Raw genomic sequence first — 17,247 nt, 5'->3', positions numbered from 1 at the left:
AATATTGTGCTTGTACAATGAACCACAAGGGTCCTTTTGCTAATACAATGCTGCAGCAGATAGCTTGGCACCAGGGGTCAGCAACCATACAGCCTGGGCCAGCCAGGACCCTGGTACATCTTGGGGAATAAAATATATGGTGCTTGTTACCATCATGGCTACCACAGGATCCAGCTATGGAGTCCAATGACTTGAATGTAAGCAGAGGCCTTCTAACACAACTATCCGCAAAACAGATCAGACTTGCTTCTTTCCAGGGATTCGGCAAGCAAGTAAACATAGAGGCAATGCTTTCCATCAGCATCCTTAGGTAATTGTGCTTTGAGACGCACTCATTGGCAAGAAGACGTGGTTGATTGTGATCTCCTGCCGTGTTTGACATCTGACCATCGCAAAGATGGCCCTTCGAAACCTGAAAGAGGGAGAAATCCTTTCAGTGTTGGATGCATGAATTCAGTGCCAATCCCTCAAATTTCAAGAATTCCACCTCCAAGAAGTGAATGGCTCAAGGCCACCCATGAGTTTCACCATCCAAGTCCAGAAGTCTAACCACTGCATCACACCAGAACTCATTATAACACATTCTCTCCCCACAGAATATCCACCTCTTAAGTTGTGGTAGAAGTGAACCACTTACTTTTTGTTCGCAATGACATAAATACAGGGATTATAGAATGTGGAGGACTTGGCAAATAATGGTGCTATAATTGCCATGGCAGGAGAAATTTTCCTGGGATCCCCAAACGAAGACCATAAACACACGATAGAATATGGTGACCACGCCACCAGGAACATTAAAATCATGACAACAGACATCTGTAAAGGAAAATGAACAAAGTGTGATGTCCCAAAATATTTTCAGTTCTGTTCTAGCATCTCTTTTATCGTTACCTCAGACCTTCATTCTATCCAGTCTCCCTTTTTTGTTACAAGCCCATCTAAGGTTTGAATAAAGTAGGGATGGAAGGACACAGAGGAGATGTGAGGACGTGGGAGGAGGGAGGCTTGAAGGAGCTGTGAAGATATGGGGGTTTTGTGAAGTGAAAAGGAAGGAATTTGATTTGGCAAGGTGGATGGCGAGGAGTGGCAGAGTTGTCAAGTGACATGAGCAGGGGCGGCAACCCCTAGTGCAGTGTTTTTGGACTACTGTCATCCCTAACTAGCAAGACCAGTGGTCAGGGATGGTGGGAATTGTAGTCCCAAAGCAGCAGGAGACCCAAGTTTGGGTAACAGTGCCCTAGGATATTGTATTTGTGTTTGGCATGAACATATGTAGCTCAGTGATAGAGCAACGGCTTTTCATGCAGAACGTATGGCTGGGAAGCCCCCTTTCTAAAACCCTGGGGAACCACAACCAATCAATCCAATGAACTTGATGGACCTATAGTCTGATACAGTCTAAGGCAGCATCTTATGATCTGATGATTTGTTTCAGCACCTCAACGTGCAAAATAAACTGATTTCCTCCCCACTGAAACAGAAAAGGGAGCTCTGCCAGAATGACCATACCTTTGTTACATCTACTTGATCAGACCAATCTATATTGATGCTCTCCAGGCAACTGCTTCTGGCGTACCGCTTCATAGTTCGCGAAACATTGAAGTAACAGTAAAACATGACCGATAGCGGGATGACAAAGTTTACGGCAATCACAGACATCGTGAAAGAAACAAAGGATCTGAAAGTGGAAAAAACACAAAGATGATGACTAGAAAACACCACCTTTCATCCTGGTTTAACTGTAAGATTAGAGTAAAACATTTTATGTACTGTGCAAGATGTTCTAAAAGTGTTTTTTTATACTGTACCCATCAATAGTGGCTACATTTTGGCTGAGTTTAGACACACAGCCTCAAATCCTATACTCACTTAATAGGGAGTATTTCCCATTGAACCCAGTAGCACTTACTTCTGAGTAAATATAAAAAAGGATTGTGACCTTCACAACTGCCCACAAGGGTTTGTTTACCCTTGTCAACAGTAAGGGAGTCAGACTTTCCTGAGTTTCTAACTCCAGTCTATTCACAGTGCGCTATGAAGACTTTAAATATGGCTTTTTAATAAAATAAAAACCCTTACTTTTATTTAAGATATGAAGAAAAATAATAAAAAATAATTTAAATATAAAATCAATACAATATATTAAAAAAAACCCATGTTTTATATTCTTGGAGGAGAATATAGAGAAACCTTTCTTGCCCTCTTTAGAAGCTCTTTCCTCCTCACCAACATCTCAATATTTGCCACCTTTTATGGTAAGGCTGCACTGACACAAGCCCAGTACAAATTTACGAACAAACACACACACGTACTACCCGACAAGTCAAAACATACGCATCGTTTTTCCTCCAGTTCACTGTACAGGTAGCTCCAGTTGGATCTGGGGCATAGCTTGCCCAGCCCACAATCGGCATTGAGGCCCAAAAGACTGCATTGATCCAGGCAGCAAGAATCAGAACTGTGTAGTTGTTAGCAGTAAGTCTACTACCTATGGAGACAAAACAGTGATACCTCTGTTTATTCTCCCTGGTCGCTTATAACATTTTGCACTGAAGTAAACACAGTGTTTTAGTGATAACAAAACTGTATAAACCCATACAAATACAAAGTTAATCTACACTTATTGTAGATCTACACAAGAAAGCCCTCAGACATATTAATACCCAAATTTTATACTGGCTTCACACAGTTAATGAAATGGAAGCATTTATCTTCCCCTCCATCAACAAACTTTTTTCAGTCAAAAGCTGGCCCCCAAAAGACAAGAGATGACAAAACACCATTCCCCAAAACCAAGGGTAGGGAACCTATCACCGCCCACAAGATGCTGTTGGTCTGCTAAGTCCCATCTGCCCCAGCCTGAATGGCCAATGTTCAGGGATGATGGGAGATGCACTCCAGCAGCATTTGGAGAGTCACAGATTCCCCACACCTACCATGAACCTTTCACTAATAGGATTACCCCTGTACTTTATTTTCATTTATATCACACCTTTCTCCCATGATGGGATTCAGGGCAGCATGCATAGGATTAGGTTCAGCAAGGTAGCTTCATTGTGTGCCTAATCATAGGATTTTAGAGTTAGTAGAGACCTGAAAGGTAATCTATCCCAAGTTGCTCAGTGCTGGATCTCCAATGCAAGATATGTAAGTAAAATATTAAAATGGTGCTTTTGCCCACAAAACCATCATTTGGTTCCCCTGCTCCCAGATTATCAGTGCTCTGAGTCTTGTGGCTGCACTGCAGCCTATCTTGATTTATGACAAAACAAAATTTTAAAAAATCCTTCCAGTAGCACCTTAGAGACCAACTAAGTTTGTTATTGTGAGCTTTTGTGTGCATCCACACTTCTTCAGACACACACACAGTATGCATGCACATGAAAGCTCATCCCAGTAACAAACTTAGTTGGTCTCTAAGGTGCTACTGGAAGAAATTTTTTTATTTTGTTTTGACTACAGCAGACCAACAAGGCTACCTACCTATATCTTGTTTTATGACAGTTGAATCTCCCTCTACACACACACACCTACCCATGCAAACTGGTCACCAAGATTGTCTGCTTTCGTCTTCACCCCTTTCAATTTCTCAAGTGCCGGATCTCATAAACCTTATTAAAATATGACTTGGTTAACTCTGTGTGGGTAACAAAGTTTCCAAAGAGCGCTAAGAAGGCAAACAGAACTGCTGGTGCTTTAAATAGCAAAACTCTGTAGCATTTGTTTGCTCAACTGGTCCTGCTATGTGTAAGCAACAATCAACTCAAGCATCTATAACAAAAAGTCTACATGAAAAATCAGATTGCGTACAAAACCAGTTCATGAGTTTAGGCAATAAAATATAACCAAAACCTATATTGTGTTTTATACAGAAGTTGTGATATACTACATTTTTTGTGTGCAAGAATATAACATACCTATATGTGGCTTGCAGATTGTCAGGTAACGGTCAATTGCAACAACAGTAAGCAAACCAATACTTGCCATTCCAAAAAAGATATTTAAAGCAGCATAGATCTGAAATTGGAGAGATTATATAATCATTTTCAAGGAATAAGCATCATTGTTTTCGAAGGTTTTGAACTCTGATCCTTGTTACTGTTGTTTTTGCAGTTATTTTGCATTGTTACATAAATCCACCCCAAATAATATCAAGTTTAGCTTTAAAAAATGTAACACTGAAGTTCCTGCGTTGGATTTTGGCTAGCTGAGCATTGTTATCTCTTGTCTACGTCAGATATTTTAAATCGTCAGCTATTTGTTCAGCTTGTTTTAAAAATCAGATATTTTAAAACAAGCTGAACAATGCTGAACAACAAGCTGAACAACAGTACCAAAGGGTACTGTTTGACCTATAACAACATATACTTCATTCATAATTAGTTCCCCAAAGGATGGAACCTTCTTGCAGCTCCACCACCTATGGAGATAAACCCCCATTTGCTGAATCCTCTCCAACAGAGTGGACTAGATTGAAGATTTGTTCTGTGGCTTTTTATAGGTGGATGGTGCTATCTATATACTCCCCCCCCCCCGTTTTTTCTGGTAAATAACTTGCCATTTCCTGTATATTTTTTACTAATCTGACATTTCTATGTTACAATTCCAGCATAGATAATACTGAGAAAAATGGACCACTGGTCTGACTCAGCCTCAGTGGCCTCTTTCCTTCCTTCCTTCCTTCCTTCCTTCCTTCCTTCCTTCCTTCCTTCCTTCTTTCCTTCCCTCCCTCCTCTGTTTCCCTCTCGCGCCTCTGCCCCCCCCCCAAGGCTTGCACAGCTGTTTGTTGCAGCCTTGGTTACAAGCTCCCCAGACAATTGGTGCCTCTGTGGCTGGCCAAGGGATGCTGGCTGCCAGGAGCTAAGGAGCTTCAGAGACGGGGGGGGGGGGACTGCGAAGGCTGCCTGGAGGACTCCCAAGGAGATGGGAGAGGAGAGGAGGCTGAGGGAACACTCCACGAGGGAGGGTGTTTGAAAAAGGATAAGAGGCTGCCGAACAAGAGGTGACATAACTGGGCTCCTGAGCTCCACAGGGGTGCTACAGAAAGAACGTAGTTGGTCAAAGGAGGTGTGGACTCAAAAGGTTTGAAAACCTCTGGCCTAAGGCATCATCTCAAGCTCTGTTTCCTGCTCCAGCTGGCAGTAGTTCTTTATTTTCATCTACTCCCTGATCCTTTTAGGTGGAGGCACTGTGGGGCCTGTGGCATGTTTTGCCCCTGTGCTGGGTCCCTTACCCACCATTTGTTGCCCCTAATAGTCTTCGCAGCTGAAAAATGTTATGAATAGCTAGACAGTGCTAGGAGTCAGACGTTCTACTCTAGGCAGCCATCTAGTGGCAAGCCCGATTTAGTATGTGTTTTAATTTACAGTTCTGAAATGCCTCATTTCCAGCTTGCAGAGGGGTAGCTGAAAGCAAACAACTTTGAGCTATCTGAAAAGCTAACAGATTTATTGTGACATAAACTTTTGTTCACTAAATTCTCTAGAGCCTATTTTATCAGCTATTCGCTCTTTGGGAGCATGCATACCCTCCAACATTTCTCCATTGAAAATAGGGACGTCCTACTCCATAATAACTGCCTCTGCTGTAACATATGGAGTGACTGTTAGGTCTGCATCACTGTTTGTGCTCTGAACGGAACATGAACAATTGTAGGAATGGCCTAGATGCATCTCACTTGTTTACATGCATTCAAATCAATCAATCAATCAATCAATACCGCCCTATTATACCCGGAGGTCTCAGGGCAGTTCGAAAACAAAATAAAAATATAAAACCACAAAATATATAATCAAAATAAAAACAACAACCCAGTCACGCCCCTCCCCCCAAAAACCCACATTTTAAAAGGGCATAGGATGTCAATCAAATCAACCAAAGGCCTTATGTGGACTTCAACTGGAACAGGGATAAACACAAACATGCTTTGGTCTTTCATTTCTAAGTACCTGGCAGCCTGCATAGCCGAATTTCCAGCTTCCATGCAGATCTGAAGCTGCGGACATGGGGTAGCCAATCCCACTCACTCCAATGTCAGTGAAAGCCAGGTTAATAATAATGGCATTGGTTGCTGTTCGAAGTTCCTTATACTTAACAAAGATGCCTAGGACCACTATGTTGCTCAGAAGACTTACGACTCCTGTTAAAAGACCAAAAAAGGAAACTAAACAATAGCAAATAATTAACATTGGCATTCTGGAAAAAAAACAAAACAACTCCTCTATTATGGCTAATTTATTAAGGGTATCCATAACTCAGCAAGGCATTGTTTTTTTAACATTTCTATAAAACTTGGAAATGTATGCTAATGTTAATATAGTCTTATAATGCTGTGTTGCAGGCTTTTATACAAAGCTCTTGTTTGTTTTGAAAATGGACGGTTTTCTTTACCTCAACCCTTTCCAACTCAGAATTATTCATGCATTCAGCAATATTGTACCCAACATATGTCCTCCTTTCCTCAAGACTGGATTACTGTAGTATGTTCTATATAGGGCTGCCTTTAAAAAGCCTTTGGATCCTGCAGCTTATCCAAAGCAGTCAAAATAAATCATGGTCCTGTGTACAAATCAATGAGCAGGAACCATCCCATCACTGAATCTATACCCTTTAGGAACACAATCAAAGAGTTTAACAAGTTCATCAGTGGGATAGCTCAGTCGGTAGAGCATGAGACTCTTGATCACAGGGTCATTGGTTTGAGCCCTATGTAGGTCAAAAAGATTTCTGCAAGGGTTGGACTAGATGACTCTTAGGCCCCTTCCATCTCTACAATTCTATGATCACCAAGCCCTATTTTCAGCAGTAAGAATCAGCAAAGCATCACTATGTGCCCATAGGTCCAAAAAGGTTGGTGACATCTAATTTGCATCAAAGAGCTGCACTTCAGAAAACAGCTCCTTGCTTTCTTTGAAGCTTTTTTGTCTAAGGCAATACAGTCTGAAGCAAATAGAGCAACAATAAAACATTACTTCTTCATCAGCATATACCCTACTATTTATTATACGGTGTCAGACCATCAGTGGGTACTCAGTGTATCTATATATATTTTCCTCCTACACAAAGTAACATAAGACACAAGCCCAGAAGATAACAGAACATGTTCAGCATTCCTATTGCTAAACAAACTCAAGTAGCAATGCATTTAAACAGAAAAGTTGTAGAATTTTGTCATTTGTTCAGTTTGTGAATATAAAAGTAATACTGACCAAAATTTGAGCACTCTGGCAGTAAGATTAACTCTCGGATGGTATTGCATTTGTTACGCTGTCACATTGCCAATACAGTGGTACCTCAGGTTAAGTACTTAATTCGTTCCGGAGGTCCATTCCTAACCGGAAACTGTTCTTAACCTGAAGCACCACTTTAGCTAATAGGGCCTCCTGCTGCCGCTGCACCGCCGGAGCATGATTTTTGTTCTCATCCTGAAGCAAAGTTCTTAACCTGAAGCACTATTTCTGGGTTAGCGGAGTGTGTAACCTGAAGCATATGTAACCTGAAGCGTATGTAACCTGAGGTACCACTGTACTGCTCAGCGAGTCTTTCCTTAGAAGGAAAAGATTTGCCTCTAAGAAAACTGTGACTCAATTTATCGTGATAAGACTGGCCGAGAGTGACATATTTAAGCAAAATGGGTTGAAGCATTTATGATCCAACTGCTATAATGAAAAGCATCCATTTAAAAATATAGCACTGTAAGAATTTGAATTTTTAAAAACTTTTCTAAAAAAATATTTAATTGAAAAAAGATAATGCAATATACCCGACCTATCGTAAAACCACCACCTACTCACAGAATGTGGAATCTTATACTGATGACAGGAGGTAGCCTTTGCATCTATGACCACCTCCATTGCTTTGCTGCGTAAAACAGCTCTCCAGATCTCCAAGTACAGCCACTGCTTCAGCCAAAATAGAGATGCTCTAGGCTTTTTGAGACTATGCAACAGGCTCCTTTAGAAGCATGGCAATGCTTGTTGTATATGTCATAATAAGCTACTCAATCTTTAAAGAGAATTCTTGCTCACACTGGCCACCTCCTTTACGGACCTAGAGCACATCTAGGGACCAAATGTTATTTCTGAGTATCCAATATAGATACAAGTCTTCAACAAAACATATAGCTGAAACAAGGACCTATAGATGGGAGCTTTTTCCTCACGAGCAATTCCAACATCTCCCATAAAATGCACATAAGATTATATTAGGGGGAAATCAATTATGACCAATCCATGCACAATGTTGTTTTTAAAATATATTCCATAACTACTGCTATGGGAAGTGGAGTTAGAGCTGTTGAAATAACAAGCCACATGCTTCTTGAGGATAGTTTTCAGGCTGTATTGCTTAATCATTCACTGGCTGCCACTTGTGGCTGCAGCAGAGGACCCGAAAACCAAGAACAAGGCAGAGAGGAATGCAAAATGGGTGAACTCTCTGAGCTCTGAGACCATTCCAGCCTAGAACTAGCAAACAAAGAACTTCATATGGAGAAGCAAACATAGGGCTGAGAGCCAATATCCCTGCATACTTTTTATTCCTCAAAGCGACAGGTTGGAGACAAAGCCATTAATGTTCAGTAGACAAACAGAGGCCATTGGGACTTAAAGTTAGCCACGATTTCAGTTAGCCCACTCTAAGCAAGACTATGTCCTGGTCCAACCTTCTATCTTTATGATAAATGGCTCCCAGAACAGTGACAAACACATCATTTTACAAATCTAAATAAATTACATTTCTTTTGCAAGTTAACATTTACCATCTGAGTCACATCCACCCACATATATGCATATAGGGAATTGCACCCTTAATGTGCATGTTCAATACTTGTTTAAGATCATAGTTTTATCATTTCACATTTGATTGTTCTAAAACTTCCCTAACTTTAGAAAATGCTGGACAAAAACCAATTAACAGCTTTTTTTTTTTGCACTTGAGTAACACAGAATGCCTCTATTCCAAGTCTTAAATCCTGGTTTTTCATCCCCCTGCCACAAATTCCATCAACATTCATACCTGCTGTTATCAAATAAGCTGCAACTATGTTGTGCTCAGTCTGTGAAAAGGCCGAAAGAGGTTCATTTTCACTTTCCGAAAAGTTAGCAGAATCATTCAAAAACATTGCAGGGGAAAGAAAATTGGAAAAACACCCTCCAGGGTTATCCTGTATATGGCCATTCGAAACACACACACATCCCCAGCTTTTGTAGGCAGATCCTTGTCCTGCAAAACTGACTATAAAAGTTCTTCCCTGCTGAAAAGCTCCCAAATGGATTTCCACTCAAGAGCAAAGGGGTTTACATTCCCAAACTATGAAAGGGGAAGGCTTGTTAGCTCAACAAAGAACAGCACAGAGCTGCAAGCGCATTTTTAACAAGATCCTTACGGTTCATGGCCTTATTACTAAAGAGATTAGCGGCTGCATAGGCCCCACACTTTGGACTTCACATTTTCTTTCTTTCAATGTTTCAAAAAACCCGGCAGGAGTTGATTGTTCGTCATGTGTATGTTTGCATTTGAGAATTCTGAACCAAGTTTTTAAAAGCTATTAAGCAAAACAATAACTGCAAAAAACCCCTATTGCAAAAGACAGGGCAAAACACATCTCAATCTACAGTGGTACCTCGGTTTACGAACTTAATCAGTTTCAGAAATCCGTTCTTAAACCAAAACTGTTCTTAAACTGAGGCGCGCTTTCCCTAATGAGGCCTCCCGCTGCCCTTCCACCGTTCGGATTCCGTTCTTAGACCGAGGTAAAGTTCGCAAACCAGGACACTACTTCCAGTTTTGCAGAGTTCGTAAACCAAATTGCTCATAAACAGGACTGTTCTTAAACCGAGGTACCACTGTATTTGCAAGAAGAGGTTGAAGATTCACATCCTGATTTGAAATCCCAATTCGAAATACCTGCAATGTATCTGCTTTAAGAGCATCAACTTTGATTATTTGTCCATGGAGTCCATTATCTATATCAGAACTGCAGCTCAATGGCTCAGCTGAAGCCCAAGATTCAATAATAATAATAATAAATAATAATAATAATAAATTTTATTTATATCCCGCCCTCCCCAGCCGAAGCCGGGCTCAGGGCGGCTAACAACAATAAAACAGTATAAAAGTATAGCATAAACAACACTCTAAAATCATTCATTATAAAATTAATTAATTCAGGCCACTGGCAACCATTGGGCCAGAGCTCTGCGAAGATTGCCGAGGGAGTCAGGCTGTGCCCTGGCCAAAGGCCTGGTGGAACAGCTCTGTCTTGCAGGCCCTGCGGAAGGATGTCAAGTCCCGCAGGGCCCTGGTCTCTTGTGACAGAGTGTTCCACCAGATTGGAGCCGCAGCCGAGAAGGCCTTGGCTCTGGATGAGGCCAGCCTAACTTCTCTGTGGCCTGGGACCTTCAAGATGTTTTTATTTGAAGACCGTAACTTTCTCTGTGGGGCATACCAGGAGAGGCGGTCCCAGCAACTCCAGGTATGGCTGGAAAAGACTCCTAGCTGAAACTCTTCGAAGTTTCATTGGTGGAATGGCATTCATAAAAACATCCAGGTGAGAGCACTTGATGTGTGACACAGACTGGGACCTGATGGCACAAGCAGCCAAGAGGCCAACCACATATTATGGATAGCTGTGTATGAGTGAAATAATGCCAGTTTCTTTCCTCCCTGCTGGTTCCAAGTTATTATGGTACATTCAAACCAGATATCTTGGTTTGTTTCACTCCCAAACAAATCATAATCGGTAAGTCAAGAACAAACCACGGCTACATATTATGGTTTGCTGGAAGTGAAACAAACCATGGTGCCTGGTTTGGACATAACACCAAGAAAGGGATCATATCTAAAAGGCTCTCTTAGATGTGTACACAATTAACAATTAACTATGCTTTACTGTGATGTGTGAATGGAAAAATGAATTTAGCACAAATGCCCATCAATTATACTTCTGAGCTTTAACCTAAGTTATTACCAATTTTATTTTTAAAAAACAAGAAAACTTTTGTCATTTAGACATATCATTCATTAGACAGCCAAGTTAAATATAACTGCAAAAGCATATTCAAGTTGTTTTGATACAATTTGTATGAATCCATGAACACTATTTGAAGATTGACAAAAACCAAAATACAAAGACGGATAATAAAAAATATATTGAGCAGACCATCTTCTGTTATTGTTTAGGAAGTCACTGGTTTCCCAACTTCAAGATGAGTTTTTGACTAAAAAAATATAGCTCATAAAAAGTGTTTAAAAACAACATTCTGTTTAATGTCAAGAGCACAAGCGGTCCAAGGGGATTTCAAGAGAAGTATCTGTAGATCTGAAATTGGTTCATCTCAGCAGAAATCCAGGAACACGTGTGGGAGTACTTCGCTCCTTTAGACAATAACGTATTAAAAGTCCACTTTACGGCATTCAAGTTCATAAAAGAGCTCTCATTATATTCTGAAGATGAAACCAGTAACTTGGAATTTCCCAGAACTTCTTCACTTAACGTCCTCTGCCTAATTTGAAAGAAAAACACAAATCAGATCATCATTCCCAACTAGCCTGGCAAAACGCAACAAGTTTTTATAACAAACGGGTAGGTTGTTGTTGTAGTACCTGCAATATTGTCGACATCTGCATTTGTGGTTTTAACATTCCACTGAAGCACTATAGATAACATTCTAGCATTTACTGGTAGAAGTCTGGCTAGGTATTTTATCCTAGGCCAGCTTCACATGTGAGGATCTCCCAGAAAAGTAACATGAAATGGGGCTCCCAAGTATTTCCCATCACTACCATAAGCGCCTTTGCGCAGGATTACTACCAACAGTAGTAACAACACTGTTGTGATCCACAGCAAACACTTGCGAGACTCCTTCCGTATCGCTGTAAGAATGCCCCAACATAGCAACATCCTACATGTGGGAACATCAAAATGGGCATCTTCCTAAATATTACTTAACTGTTAGTGCCTTGACAAATTCAGGTGAGAGAATATGCTCAGCTTGGAGCGCCTACCCAAAAAACAGCAAGCCCTCCTGGAGCAGCTGGACCTCTGCACCTCACCTGTCTCCATCCTTATAAACTTCCAGGGCAAATTTGAAAACATTTCTGTTGACCCGGGGATTTGGTGGCTAAAGAATATTGTTGCTGCCAACCTCAAGATCATTGGCTCAAGTATGTTTCTAGGTGTAACTGCTTTTAGACATTTGCCATTGTAATTGTTTTTGGAATGCTGTAATCAGTTTAAATTTTTTTTGCTTTGTTTCTGTTTTGGAATTGTTTGCCACCCTGGGCTCCTTGGGGAGGAAGAGCTGGATATCAATTCAATCAATCAATCAATCAATCAATCAATCATGAATGAATGAATGAATGATTCTGATAGCCTTGACTCTACTCTTGGTAGTTTTAAAGCATTTTACCATCAACAAACACTGTCCACACTGCAGAGGACTCCTCTGTTCATTCACTACAGGGTTATGCTGCATATTGTATAGAATTTCACTGGACCCCTTACCAGATCCTTGGAGCATCACCAGTGCCCTGTGCGTGAACTTAACATGCACCACAGGGCACATCCAACGCTCTCCTTTGGTTGCACATTGCTGGGGGGGAATGGGTACTTGTGAACAAGCTATTAAGAAAACCTATCACCCAGTAAGGATCAGGAGCTCTTGATAAATTTCCAAGAAACCCTAAGTTTTCTGAAACAGGTTTAAAACAATTACTTAAGTCACAGTAAGAGAAAGGTAGCTGAATATTGCATGGATATATTACCAGAAACAGTACCATAGGTAATTAACTCCGTAATGTTGCCATTATACTTACCTCTAAATCCTCGGCCACCTCCACCACCTCGTCCTCCTCTGAACCCTCCACCACCTCTGCCACCCCTGAAACCACCTGGAAAATAAAAGCAGAAGGTAATTAATTAATTAATTATTCAAAGCACAATAAAACATAGGTATATTTTAAGACAGCAATGAGGCAGTACAACTTCCAAAACCATCAGGAACATCTTGCTTCCAGACCTGGATTTTCAAACTTTGTTGGGGGGTGGGGAGAGACACACAGAGAGAGATCTCTACCACCTTATTGCATGCATCCAGACAACAATACCTACCTCCCCCTCTGCCACCTCCACCTCTGCCACCTCCTCTTCCACCACGGCCTCCTCTTCCACCTCTCGGAGGCCCTTTTTCACCTGGAGGCCTTGGCAAAAATCTCTGCAGAGGGAGCAATTTTGCTGGATCGATATAAAACTGCGGGGGAGGGGGGGAGGGAAAGGACGAGGTTAGGTTTTGTCCAAAACCTTTCTTACATGTGTGTATAACTTAAAAGTTAGAGTAAACAAGTTTACTTTAGATTTAACAGCTAATATTAGAACTAGGTGTTGCTGTAAGCCTATGTTTCACTGCTTTCTTGATCCATGTATAGTCATCAACAAGTCCCAATGAAATAAATGCTAGACATATCAAGTTTCACAGCATCATAATGATGATATTTAATTATTTCCTGCCTTTTTCTCTGACAGGACTCAAGGAAGCTTACATATAAGAATAAGAACCTGTTAACACCATAGGGGGAAAAACAATAATTAAATAGCAATTGAACACTGATATTACATACGTATAATTTTACTTCTATTTAAAACCAAATAAATAAATCTCCTGCCTCAGGAACAGGAGAAAACAAGCTTGATTCATCTTCCATGCGACAGCCCTTTAGTTATAGGAAGATGGCTATCGTATCTCCTCTCAGTCTACTCTCTTCCAGGCTAAGGATACCAAACTCTCTCAGTCGTTCCTCATAAGGCTTGTGGATGAAGCCCTCCCCCTTCTGTTCACCAAATCTGCAGTGTTGCTGACAGGATGCTCATTGGCAGAAGCCAGCAGAGGGTCCAAAATGTTGGATCCCAGTCCAGCCTCAAAATGTTGGGCTTGACTGCTGTGGTAGCTGAATCCAAGCAAATAAAGAAAGTGAACATCATCTCAATGTGCCCTGTCACTTAGCAGCAAGAATACCCTATGGCTTGGGTGAAGAGGGGCCACAATGTGAACTCTACTCATGGGATTTTTTTCTAATCCCTTCTTTGTTCTGCAGCAGCCACAGCTCCTGAAAAACTGCTTTGGAGGGTTGGGAGACAACAGCTATCAAACAGGGTGGGAGCTGGTGCAAAGGGTGGGAAAATTGGACAGAAATCAACATCCCTTCCTCCAGCAGGAAGCTCTGCCAGCTCTCTGCCAGTTCCTTTCGCAAAGGGAGCCTTTCCATTCTTGGAAGGAAAACTCTGGGTCCAACCTGTTTAAATGAATAAGGCTAACACTAGGTCTACCTAGTGTTATACCTGCCACCCACTAATGCATCTTTCTTGATGGTAAAAATTCCTTACCGCCCACCAGTGCTCGATGGAAGGGGGATTCAGCTTGTGCCATAGAACCCTCTACAGCCCACCTAGAATCCTGAATCGCCCACTAGTGGGCGGTAGGGACCAGGTTGACAACCCCTGGTGTACACTATAATTTTGCAATTGGCAGACATGCACGCACGCGCGCACACACACACACACACACACACACACTCAATGACTACTTACATACCATTAATACTTACTGCACAACCATTTAGAAGGTAAGCTAAAATAACACCCCATGGCATGAGAGCTTTCATGCACCTTATCCAAGTTCAGAATTTTGAAACGCTGGTTAATGGGTACTTTACCTTTTGCAACTTTTTGAAGGAAGCAGCTTTCATGTTTTCCGACAATTTGACTGAAAAATACTATTTGACTTGTTTAGGAAAGATTACATTAAATGCATGTCCAATTCTTTTCATATGGATGAAAAGTGCCTCAAGCAATGTTTGAGTCTTATTACAGCTTTTTTGTCATTTATATTAGAAAACAAAGATCTAGAATTCCCAGAGAGATTGAGAATGCACTATCCTCTTTTTCACTTTGGATTTCAGATATGATTGATACAGTGGTGCACACTGGCTTCAAAATCTACAAAGATGCTGCTATTGAACTTTAAAATGTGACAGAGGCAACAGTTGCCATCAGAACACTTTCATTTTAGAAGCAGTCAGTGCCATGTTAGCTTATAAATCTTGGCTCATGTAAACCATGGCTTAGTGTTATGTATGAACACAGCACAACTGTGAAAAGGGTTAAAAAGCACCTTGTAATTATGAAATGCACACGCAATAGGTCCTAATACAGGGGTCAGCAAACTTTTTCAGCAGGGGGCTGGTCCACTGTCCCTCAGACCTTGTGGGGGGCCGGACTATATTTTGGAAAAAGAAAAAAAAAGAACGAATTACTATGCCCCACAAATAACCCAGAGATGCATTTTAAATAAAAGGACACATTCTACTCATGTAAAAACATGATACCCAGACCATCCGTGGGCCAGATTTAGAAGGAGATTGGCCAGGATCCCAGCCCCCGGGCCTTAGTTTGCCTACCCATGTCCTAATATACAACAACAACAATAACAACAACTGCCCTGTCCATGCAGCTGGGTTGCCCCAGCCACCCTGTGGAACTTCTAAAACACATATAAACATAATAAAACATCAAACATTGAAAACCTCATGATACAGGGCTTCCTTCAGATGTCTTCTAAAAGTTTTATAGTTATTTATCTCTTTGACATCTGATGGAAGAGCACCACTGCTGAGAAGGCCCTCTGCTTGGTTCCCTGTAACTTCACTTTTCGCAGTGAGGGAACTGCCAGAGGACCCTTGGAGCTGGATCTCAGTGTCCAAACTGAACGATGGGGGTGGAGATGCTCTTACACACATCCCTAGGGGGACATTAAGCTTTGTCTTCCCCCACAAACAGAGAAAACAAATGAGGATCCCAACAAACTCACTTTGTAAATCAGCTGACAAAGTTATGCCTGCAAAAAAAAATATTTTATTTTTTTTACTAGCCTGCTTTATACTCATAGGAAGGGATGGCAGACATATGATTCCATCTCTGTACAAGCCCCTTGCGTGAGTAAAAACACAGGCTAGCCACAAAATAAGTTTCTATGCTGGGTGCAAAGGTAATGTATGGGGTTGCATTTCACCCCTTCTCCAACAGCCCATTTGCTTGAATGAACTACAGGAATCAGGTAAATGGTTAAAATACAAGGCTGAGATTAATCTTAAAAGATGTACTGGAATTAGGTTCTAGATTATGGAACACTAGAAAATTAAAGAGAGAGGAACTGCTAGCAATTTATCTTCTGCAAACATTCAAAAGTACACAACTAAAGGATACAAAGTCTCTGAGCTGCCCAAAGATTTCATCCACTTTCCCAATCTGTTCCTTATTTTCTAAATAGACGGGTGCATTGAAATAAGGTACTTTGCTCTCCTGAGTCACACATTTGCAAACAATGTCATCTTCACAGGGGTGCATAAACTCTCCCAGGACTGTAAATAAAAAAGGGAAACATATTTAGATCAGGAATTCAAAGTCAGGATCAAAACGTTTTATTTCATGTACATTAAGAAATGACTGTAACTTACTGACTACACTTTCTGGAGGTCCTTGGTCATATGATCTGTTGAAACCTCCTCGTCCACCACCTCCACGGCCAAATCCACCTCTTCCACCACCCCGTCCACCTCTATTGAAGCCACCGCCACCTCGACTGAAGCCGCCGCTGCCACCACCTCTATTGAAGCTGCCACCGCCACGACTGAAGCTTCCACCACCGCCTCTTCCTCGATACGACATGACTCTTCTGTTCAATAAAGAATTCATGAAAATCAACAGCACTCCTATATACCGTATTTTTCGCCTTATAGGACGCACCGTCCCATAAGACGCACCTAGTTTTTTGGGGGGGAAATAAAGGGGGGGAAATTATTTTCCCCCCAGGCGCGGGGCTGGGGCAGCCCGAGCTTCTCCCGACCCCAGCCCCCAAACAGGCAGCTCTCTGCAAGCCGTGGGAGCCCAGCGGTGGCTCCCGCTGCTTGAGGAGAGATCCGTGAAGCCTGGACGCGCTGAGATCAGCGCGCGCAGGCTTCGGGATGCCGGCAACTCTCCCCAAGCAGCGGGAACGTTCCCGCTGCTTGGGGAGAGATCCGCGAAGCCTGGACGCGCTGAGATCAGCGCGCGCAGGCTTCGGGATGCCGGCAACTCTCCCCAAGCAGCGGGAGCGTTCCCGCTGCTTGAGGAGAGATCCGCGAAGCCTGGACGTGCTGAGATCAGCGCGCGCAGGCTTCAGGATGCCGGCAACTCTCCCCAAGCAGCGGGAACGT

The 17,247-nt window shown here is 41.9% G+C and overlaps 2 protein-coding genes across 4 annotated transcripts; both read right to left on the bottom strand.

Annotated features, from left to right (window-relative positions):
* Window positions 1-219: 219 nt before the first annotated feature.
* RRH (retinal pigment epithelium-derived rhodopsin homolog) lies at window positions 220-10,013 on the bottom strand. The gene is made up of 7 exons (XM_082237068.1): window positions 9,016-10,013; window positions 5,949-6,139; window positions 3,918-4,017; window positions 2,335-2,488; window positions 1,510-1,678; window positions 638-816; window positions 220-412 (listed from the first exon to the last, which is right to left on the bottom strand). The coding sequence occupies exons 1-7, from the start codon at window positions 9,119-9,121 to the stop codon at window positions 307-309; spliced, it is 1,005 nt and encodes a 334-aa protein (XP_082093194.1). The 5' UTR covers window positions 9,122-10,013; the 3' UTR covers window positions 220-306.
* Window positions 10,014-10,958: 945 nt separating this feature from the next.
* GAR1 (GAR1 ribonucleoprotein) lies at window positions 10,959-16,749 on the bottom strand. Of its 3 annotated transcripts, XM_082237522.1 has the most exons (7): window positions 16,657-16,735; window positions 16,510-16,608; window positions 16,259-16,413; window positions 14,710-14,769; window positions 13,112-13,250; window positions 12,817-12,891; window positions 10,959-11,504 (listed from the first exon to the last, which is right to left on the bottom strand). In XM_082237522.1, exons 1-7 carry the CDS (start codon window positions 16,718-16,720, stop codon window positions 11,491-11,493), a joined length of 606 nt encoding a protein of 201 aa, XP_082093648.1. In that variant the 5' UTR covers window positions 16,721-16,735; the 3' UTR covers window positions 10,959-11,490. The 3 variants fall into 3 exon arrangements, with proteins under 3 accessions (XP_082093648.1, XP_082093646.1, XP_082093647.1); XM_082237520.1 differs by having other exon boundaries at window positions 16,510-16,749; XM_082237521.1 differs by having other exon boundaries at window positions 13,127-13,250; window positions 16,510-16,749.
* Between the last annotated feature and the right edge of the window lie 498 nt (window positions 16,750-17,247).

The sequence above is a fragment of the Podarcis vaucheri genome (genome assembly GCF_965113315.1).
Source record: "Podarcis vaucheri genome assembly, chromosome: 9".
Lineage (NCBI taxonomy): Eukaryota > Metazoa > Chordata > Lepidosauria > Squamata > Lacertidae > Podarcis > Podarcis vaucheri.
Note: the sequence above shows the minus strand (reverse complement) of the source record. Positions and strands in the feature narration are given on the sequence as shown.

Bases quoted from the DNA above. Each gene is read 5' to 3' on its own strand.
- GAR1 (XM_082237520.1), bottom strand. From the start codon at position 16,747: ATGAATTCTTTATTGAACAGAAGAGTCATGTCGTATCGAGGAAGAGGC. The intron at 14,770-16,258 runs GTATCCTTTAGT...CAAGTCAAATAG, and splicing joins TTGGGCAGCTCAGAGACTTT to TATTTTTCAGTCAAATTGTC. The intron at 12,892-13,111 runs GTAGGTATTGTT...TTTATTTTCCAG, and splicing joins TGGAGGTGGCAGAGGGGGAG to GTGGTTTCAGGGGTGGCAGA.
- RRH (XM_082237068.1), bottom strand. From the start codon at position 9,121: ATGTTTTTGAATGATTCTGCTAACTTTTCGGAAAGTGAAAATGAACCT. The intron at 6,140-9,015 runs GTATGAATGTTG...GTCTTTTAACAG, and splicing joins AGCTTATTTGATAACAGCAG to GAGTCGTAAGTCTTCTGAGC. The intron at 413-637 runs GTAAGTGGTTCA...TCCCTCTTTCAG, and splicing joins TATGTCATTGCGAACAAAAA to GTTTCGAAGGGCCATCTTTG.